This window comes from Falco naumanni, chromosome 4 (genome assembly GCF_017639655.2).
Source record: "Falco naumanni isolate bFalNau1 chromosome 4, bFalNau1.pat, whole genome shotgun sequence".
NCBI lineage: Eukaryota > Metazoa > Chordata > Aves > Falconiformes > Falconidae > Falco > Falco naumanni.
The window spans coordinates 78,998,324-79,007,519 of NC_054057.1; the positions used below are offsets into that span (position 1 = coordinate 78,998,324).

At 52.7% G+C, this 9,196-nt stretch overlaps 1 protein-coding gene across 1 annotated transcript in view; it reads right to left on the bottom strand.

Moving 5' to 3' along the window:
- Positions 1-8,341, bottom strand: part of SYT17 (synaptotagmin 17) — a 39,107-nt gene extending 30,766 nt beyond the window's left edge. Inside the window, exons 1-3 of the mRNA XM_040593812.1 lie at positions 8,227-8,341; positions 5,219-5,236; positions 3,691-3,839 (exon numbers count right to left, since the gene is read on the bottom strand). Of these exons, the coding sequence (XP_040449746.1) occupies positions 3,691-3,839; positions 5,219-5,236; positions 8,227-8,241 (182 nt within the window). The 5' untranslated portion in view covers positions 8,242-8,341. The remainder of the gene's footprint in view (positions 1-3,690; positions 3,840-5,218; positions 5,237-8,226) is intronic.
- Positions 8,342-9,196: the final 855 nt, after the last annotated feature.

Consider the following 9,196-nt stretch of genomic DNA (forward strand, 5'->3'; position numbering starts at 1 on the left):
AGAGGCATTAAGGATGTTCTACAAAGGGTAAACGTAATAGTGAGTTAATAACATACAGATGACCTTTAGTAAGGAAATTGCTACTGAGCCACAATAATTTTTCCTCAAATAAACTTTGGCTCTGGTTAAAGCAGCTCTGTTTCTGTTTAATCTGAACCTCTGGGAAGAGAAGTCGTGTCCTGATTTCAATTCAGTCTCACGGACCACGCACCGTTTGTCTTTGTGGTTTGTGCAGAATATTCCATAACAGGCAGCTCCAACACAGACTCTCATTCCCAGCCCATTTCGGCAAAGACCAGGATGCAAATGCTCTTCGTGAAATAACAAGAAGCTATCATGCATTCAGGTCAATACGATTAGACTCAGTCCAACAAGAATTCTTTTTTCCTAAGTTGCCACTGTAAAACATTCAGAAAGTGAGAAAAATCACGTCTCCCGAGAGGAAGGGTTTAAACTTGCAGCTTTAACATCCCCTCCTGAATTTCCAGGAAAATGAGTTTTTCCAAAGGGAAAAACTATGGGCAAAAAATAATAGGAGGATTATTAAGCACGGGCATTCAGATGTTTGCTAGCAGGCTCAGGATGACCACAAAGCAGTTTTCCCCTGGGGACTGGGCAGCGAGGTAAGGAATGAGCAAACAGCATTCTGGATTACACCAGTGTTCTGGGCCCACGCAGAAGTGGCAAGGTGGAAAGATCTCAGCAGAAAACCTAGACCTATTTTTAAAACACTTTTAGGCTGCGAGCAGGGAATACAATAAATTGATTTGTTTCTAAATTCAATACATGCATCTAAAGGCAGAATATGGTGGCATCGTATCCATCTTCCATTTTAGGGGTTTCCACTGAATCCAAAAGCCCCCTTTTCACAAATAAAAGAAAAAAAACAAGGATGAGGGGTCAATTGGCATACACTGATCTCTGAGCACTTAAAAACATTCCCACTAAACACCTGATTCTGAGACCAATTCCAGACTCTTACGCTCCTCACACATCTAACCGCAGACATCATTTCCTACCTCCAAAAACACACACAGAGATTTAAGAGTATCGGATCAACAGTGAAAACAGAAATCTATGGCTTCTGAATTCTGAGCCAGCAGGGTCTGAATGGGATTGTTTCCACCCTAAACCTACCCGCAGGAAGAGTTTGGCCCTCCCATTGATCAGCAAACAACACGCACTGTTTCTGTCTGCTGCCTTTTGCTCTCCTTCCCTCTTTGTCTTCCAGACTCTTGCTCCTCTACAGGCTCATTCTCTCTCCCTCTCCTCTCAATCACATCCCCTCAGCCCCCTGCCCTCTCTCTGTCTCCTCTGCTCTCTTTGCTCTCCCCACTTGACTCGTGCCTGGGTTCCCTCACCACTTTCCAGCACAGTCACCCTGGAAGCTTAAAGCATCACCATCTTCCCTGGCACCACCCTGGGTCCACCTCAGCTCAAGCAGAGGAGCCCACAGCCTTTTCAAGCAAGCAAAGCCTGATCTCCACCTTCCACATCAACGTGTGTTAACAGGCATCCTCAGAGACCACAGGATTTGCAACATTGCCAGAGGAGATGGTGACATCAGTGACCCTAAGGCATGGCAGCATCCACACCTCCTTGCAAAGCAAAGCCACTTCTCTCGTGTGTCCTCTTCTTTGGTTCCTGCTGCCCCTCTCAGGCATTACCCCTGGGAACTCACCTTCTCTCAGCACTAGGGCAGAACAGGGAGACCCTAACTGCATCAAACTGCCTGAGCCTGGAAGGGAAGATGGATACATGACCTAGGCCAGGGTCTCGAGGACCCTACCCAGGGCTGCTAGCATGAGTAGGTGCAGCATAAAGTGCAACGTTGTTGATGAACTGGGCTTTTACATTTTCAGAGCAAACTGTCTTCTGCTGATGGCCATTGTAACAAGTTAATTGTAAAGGCTTTCAGATGGAGCAGCACTGGGGGAAGAAAATACAGGCTGGAGAAAGCATTTTATGAGTCCAAAGGTCTCCATGTTCTCTGCCTATGGCAAAGTCCACCTCATCTGCAAAGTCACCATACACCCAAGTTTTGAGATTGAAAGATGAACGGAGCTTCAAAGCTTACAACGACCCTTTAGCCAGACAGAGGGATCCAGCAGTCAGACTACGCCATGGGGCAGTCACCCCAGCCCTAACACACACCATGTCCCTTCCGCTCCTCAGCGCACCAGAGAAGCTCTGAAGCATCCCCTCACAGCCAGCCTAGCAACTTGTTCCCAAGCATGCGCTTGCTCCTGCAGCAATCTTTCCACATCCAATACTGCAGCCTCATCACGGTGTTCTCCTGTGCACAATGCTTTCCTATTTAGCATTGATTTTGTTTCCATTTCCCATTAGTTGCAGGTGAATCCATTTCTGGACATACATCAGACTCTTAAATACGCTGCTCCAGATTTAAAAACCACTCTAACACATCTTGAACATCTCTGGTTTTATTACTTCAGTATTAATTACCATCCTATTCTACCTGGGTTCCAGTGAGTATATAGATGAGACTGATTTAAACATGAGGCAATTTATTTAATGCTGCACCAAGACATGGACCTTCTAGACTTGACACAGAACAACAGTAGGTACTCACAGGAGTAGTTAAAATTAACAGTGTCTCAGTGTCTAGGTACCAACTTCTGAGCATCGTATGATGCACTGAAGAGGCATCTCCTGTGCCAGGGCTTCTGGACACTCTGAAGCCATGTCGATCAAACAAGCTGCTCTCACAGAAGACAGTCCAGACCAGCCACTAAAAGACAGGAGACCTCTGCTCCCTTCTTGGTCTCACTAAAGCCTCCACAGGGTCGCCCCTGTGCTGCGGGTTCCCAAAGGAGAGGGAATAAAACAGGGAAGACTTCACTGACTTGCTTTGTAACGGATCTGCAAACACACTAATCAAAGCTCCAGATAAAACCTGGTGCTGTTGCTCTTTAATGATTCAAGAGGAAATGCTGAAGAGTACCAAGATGAGGCAGAAGATCAAGTCTTGCTAAATGAAACTTTAAATTAATTTCCCCTTTAAAGCACATATGAGGTCTGCCTCTCATCTGCCTATATGACAACCAAGACATGGACCTTCCAGACCTGACACAGAATAACAGTAGGTACTCACAGGAGTAGTTAAAATTAAGTGTCTCAGTGCCTAGGTCCAACTTCTGAGCATCGTATGATACACTAAAGAGGCATCTCCTGTGCCTCTAAATGAAACTTTAAATTAATTTCCCCTTTAGAGCACATATGAGGTACACCTTTCATCTGCCTATATGATAACCACCTTCACACCAGGATAAGAAAATATTTCAAAACAAACTCATCAGCATTTCAGCAAAGCTGAAGTGCTCCAAAGTGCTGGGCCATTTGAGGAGGAAATAGGACTGAAGATGAAAAGCATCTTCAGAAAAGGGTGCACAGCTGAGCCAGTTACCAGCTTGCTATGCTATCTTACAAAATAACTTCTTACCCATCAGACAAACATTTTACAAAGACTCACCTTACTATCTGAGCTAACAGGGCTGCCCTTATTCACCTTGCCGTTGAGTAGCCTATGTTCCCACCCTCAGCAGGAGGTTCCACCTTTCCAAGCCAGATGCCCTGAATGTCCTATTACCATTTCGTATCAATACCCTCATTACAGCTGAGCAGCCCTACTCCTCAGTTAAAGCGAGGAAATTATGCATCTAAACTTACAGCCAGGCTGGAGTTTGAGCAGGAAAAGGTCCAAGGATTTCAACTTCATCTTCATTTGTTTGACAACAGCTACAGTCGAAACACTTCTGACAACAATTTCTACAAGTCCACCGGCACAGCAAGAGATCCGAGATCCTAGCGAGCAGACCCTGAAGCCATTGGAAACCAAAGTACAAGATTACAACCCATCAATAGCTATTGAGAAATAACATTCAGCTGTATTTACGTTTGTGTTTCTGCAACAGAACATTAAGAACTATATTTATTCCATCTATATCAACAGACAAGTGCTATGCAGTTATCAGCCCAACTTCACTGGTGCCATAAGAAGGCAGGAAAATAAGCATTCACCGCAGGTATTTCCCCCCTAGTAGCGATGTATTATTATGTAGGTTGGCAAGAGGGTGATTTACAAAACACTACAGCGTAGCAATATGCTAGAGTGGAAACATGCTTACTCTTTCATGTACATCCACAAACTAATAGGTGGGCAAATGTACAATAAAAGGAATTAAAAACAGAAGGCAAGTGAAAGCTCCAGTTTAATGCGGCAAGGGTCTGTTTAATTAACACAGCAACATGAACACATTTTGTCCCTGCAGAGGTATCAGTATGTAATATTTGTATGATCCATACACACAGAGATTACAGCCCAACAAACTTGCCACTATAATGAATTAGCAACAGCACACTATCCACATGCCTCCTCTCTGCTGTGATCATTAATTTAACAAAGAACCTTCAATTATTTTGTTTTTTAAGAAGTTACTTGACCCAGAAAAATATTTCTTAGGTTTCCATGGTGGCTGTGGCAGCATCACCTGTAACGGCGCTCCTCTGCTGTTACAGCCACGGGGAGTGAGCACCCCACGGAGGCTGCTGCCCCACGCCTTTGCCACCCCCAGTGCCTTCCCTCCACTTCACAGCTCTGCTTGCTTCAAGCAAGTTCAAGAGCGAGCAGAAAGCCAGACCTTAGCCCCTTTCCCACTCACACCAGCTCCAACTTCTGCGGTGCATAAGGCTCGCCAAGCAGCACAAGGGCACCGCTAACAAAGGGCATCACCCCCGAGTCACGGGGGGGAGACCCCAGCTGCCAGAGCACAGCATGGGCACATCCAGGGTCGAATGCTTTGCGATTATATGTGAACTTGAAACGTTCCTAAGAAGCTGAAAATATGAAGAATGTGAGATCATCTCCATAGATATCCCCCCAAAATACTCAAGACATTTGCAGTATTCACGAGTGTGCAGATACCAGGGCACTATCACACCATGCAAAGGGGTTCCCTTGGAGGAACGCAGATCTGCAGAGAAGATTCCACAGGAACATTTCTTTTGCTCCAGTAAAACACAAGAATTTTTTCCATAAACAAAATCCGAACATCACACACACAAAAAAAATTATCAGCCCCAAATGGGGTGCATTACTTATATCTAGGACATCAGTAAAGAGTCAGAAAATACGAGACAATCCCCTCAGGATGGAGAGAGGAGACAGAGCGGAGAGTGAATCATCAGATTAACTCACCTCATTTATTGGTTCCAACTGTCCTTTTAGACATCCAGCATGAAGAAAAGGGGAACAAAATGAAAAAGACAAAACCAGGTTAGCAATGCTCAAATAACTTTAAATTTTCTACCAGGACATGCCCTGGCCTGGGATGAGCTTGAATTTCTGGCAAGACAGTACCTTGTAGATGTTAGAGGAAGGAGAGGTCTCCTGACCGGGCATCAGCTTCTGCTGTCTCTAGTCCTTCCCCACCAAGCTCCCTCTGCTCCTCCTTCCCCAGGATCAAAACTCCCAAGCCCATCCCAGAGCACAAAAACCCTGCTCACTGCCCCTTGCTCACAGGGTATCACACAACCGCTTTACTTCTTTGCCTTTGATAACCTGTCTCTAACTGCAGCAACTACTTGCTGCTGACAGCAAACTGTATCCAAATCTTCCAGTTAGATGCCAGAGTAGGAAAAAAAAGGCTTTCCTCCAGATCCAGCCCATATAAACGTAGTTTCAATGCCAACTCGTTAAAAGCAAGATTTCTAGGGAGGGGTACAGACACAGAATACCCTCCACCATGTACCCGTCACTTGAGCTAGCTGAGCACCTTCACCTTCATCCTCAGATGTGACTTGGAGCATACAGAAACTGTAAGTTAAGCACTCATAGCTTGAGCCGTGCACTCCAGCTCGAAAATCTGCGCTGCAGCCACTTCCCCAAAGTCACAGAGAAAATCTACAGCAAAGGAAGAAATCACTGCAAGCTGGTGTTTTATTCACAAAGTCACCCCTGGGACATTATACTTGACCCGTTTCATTTATAACTGGAGACTTAGCAGCATCCCAGAAGCTTGGTGAAACGTCTTTCCTATCGCTTTCCCTTGATAACATCTAAGAGTTTCCCAACTGTCCTGGCTGTCTTTCTGTAGGGGGAATCCCTTAAAAAAACCAAACCAATACAAACCCACAAAACAAAAAAAACACACAAACACCCACCACCACTGCCTTCTCTACCCTTCCACATGTAGAAATGGAGCTCTATGCTTTATGGACATTTTTCATAAAGAAGCTGGGATGCAGAGGTTGCCTTCAGTTCCAAGAACTCTCCCATGGACCATGTTTCAGAACTAACCTCCCTTCAGAACTTCTCAGAAACCCGCGCCTGGTGACAAGGCCACCACTGGTCAGAAGCACAAAGTAAGAGACTGGAAATGATGTGACAAGACAGCAACGACCTGACACCCATGGACCATTCAAGAAAACTCTGAATGGTTTCAAGGGTTTTACAGTTCCTTACAAACGCAATGTTGCAGCTGCAGCACGGCAGCCAAAGCGACAGCGGTTCAGCAGAGCTGCCACAAGAATGTTTGAGGTGACAAACAAAGCAGCTGGACCCGTGCCACACAACGGAACGCCGCAGCACGTGCCGTAGGCTTGTGTCCAACAGCCCTCCTGGCCCCCACGGGCCACCTGAAACTGCATCTGTATGCCACCACCCCCCCCAGCACGCACAGCGCTCCCACAGGCACCCCAGCCGAGGCCGTGGGCACCCACAAGTCTCTGCCGGGACACGGGAGGGCAGAAATAAGAACTAAATATTATAGTACAGAAGAGGTAAACAAGTCACCGGCACCATATAGGATGTAAACGCAGGGGCCCGTGAAGGGAAGGCAAACACGACCAGCTGCGTCCATGGGCAGGGTCCGGGCTGGGAAAGGCAGAGGCTTAGAGAAGGATGCCCCAGGGACTGGGGGATCCCGGGGAGCAAAGCTGCCATGCCACGCTCAGCACCTCCAAGAGAGGGGCTCAGCACCGCCAGGAGAGGGGCTCAGCCCCCAGGGTCGGGCAGGCAGCATCGTGCCCTGCCATGTGTCCCAAGCTGGCCAAGCAGCCCAGCTGGGAGCCCCCAGGAAGGGCCACCCCGGTGTTCCCAGGTGCATCCCCCTTCACCGGGGCTGGGCGCAAGGCAGGGCTGCACCTTCACACCTTGCTGGGGGGCCAGTCCCCTACGTGTGACTGGGCCTGGGGGGGGGTCACCCACTCCACAAGTCGGCGCAGCCCCTGAGCACAGCTGGGTCAGCAGTGCAGCCACAACCACCCACCACGGCGGTGTCCCCAGGGATGCTGCAGCAGGGTGGGGTCCCCAATGGTGACAGACCGTGTTGTGTCCCCCCCGGGGAAGGCTGACGAGCCCCACCACAGCATAGGGACAGCATGGCCCCCAGCCACGCACCCACGGGTGGCCCCCAATCACCCCAACGCAATTATCACCACAGCGTGGGGGTAACGTGTGCGTATGTGTGTGTGCGCGCGCGCTACCTTCGTGTCCCCCGGGTTCCCCCGCCTCGCACAGGGGGGTCCCGAGAGCGGCGCTGCCGCGGGGGGGAAGGGGACTGGGGGGCACGGCGGGGGGGGGGGGGGGGGGGGCACGGCGGAGGGGGGCACGGCGGCAGCCTGCGGAGCCAGGGGCGGGCAGCGGGGAGCTGCAGGGCCGCCGGGGGAACAGCTCGGGGGTCGAACGGGCCCAACGTTTAACTCAGCCTCACACCGCCGGGGGCTGGGGGGCCCGACCACTCACCACGCCGAAGACTGGGGCTCGCCGCAGCCCGGACCGCCCGTGCCCCCCACCCCGCCGAGCATACCCCCGGCGCATCCCGGGCTGCCCGCGGGGTCCAGCGCCCCCCTCCCGCCAGAAGTCCCTGTGCGGGCTCGGGCCGGGTTCGCACGCGCCCGGGTACCCCGCTTCCCCGGCAGAGGGGACAGGGGGCGCAGGGGTCCTCCCCGTCCCCCGCGGGGCCCCGCTCCGGCCCCGCCGCCCGGCGGACAGCAGGCTGCGAGCCCCGCTTCTGCCCCCCTCGCCGGGGGCCGCCCCGGGAACTCCTCCCCAGAAGTTACCCCGAAGTTGCGCACCCGCGCCGGGCAAGGAACACGGGGGGGCCCCGCCGCGGCACCGGCACCCGTGGGAGCATACGCCCCGGCCCCCCCGCCCAGGGACGCGGCTCGCCCCGGGGACCCGCAGCGCCGCCGCTCCGCACCCACCTGGATGTACGCCATCCTGCGCGGGGCGCCGCCCGCCGCGCCGCTCCGCCGCGCCGCAGTACGCCCCGCGGTGCGGCACCGCCCCGGGCCGGGCGGGGGGCGCGGCTGCAGCGCCCCGCGGGCGAGGAGCGGCCCCGCAGACCCCGCGGAGCCCCGCCGCTCCCCCCTCCCCCCCCCCGGGCCGGCAAAGGGAGCGCGGGGCTGGCGGAGGCTGCGGGCGGGCGGGCGCTCCTGGCCGGCCCTGCCCGCGGAGCCTCCGCGGGGCTGCAACAGGTCCGCTGCAGCGCGGGCGAACACTGACCTCCAGAGGGCCCGGCGCGGAAATTCAGGGCTGGAAACCCCTGCTGGCCCCGGGGGACACCGCTGGGGGGGGGCGGCCCCGCGGAGCCGCCGGCAGCGCGCAAGGGGCCGCGGCAGCCGGGACACGTAGGCGCGGAGCGGCAGCAGCCGGCAGAGCGCGGTGGCCAGGGCTTATGGAGCAGTTTGTGTAGCAGCGTTTTCCAACCGAGAGTTCGCGGTGTGAGGAGATGTTATAAACACGCCCGAGTTCCAGCCAGGGGGCAGTTCTTGAGGAGCTTGGACCAAAAAAGTTAAGACACAGACTCGCACCTTCCCACACAACAGCACGGAGCTGGAGCCAGGGGCCAGGGGCCAGCTTTTAATCCCCAGAGCCCATCCAGCACAGCCTTGCTTGGCTTCGCATCCCGGTGCTGGCACACCAGGTCCTAGCCAGGGATGGGTGGGAATGTGGTCCAGCCACACGCAAATCCCACCCCGGGGGTGCTTGCACCCGGGGAACTCAAGTAGGAAAGCGCCTTTGGAGGTCAAACTCTTGGAAAGCGTGGGAAAAGTGGAGATTTGGGGCAGTTCCCCTTGAGCATCGCCTTGGGACCACACAAATGAGAGGCTTCCCAAGGTGCTGCTGTAAACCAAAGCTTCTGCCCTCACCTTGGAGCACGCTCTTCCGCTA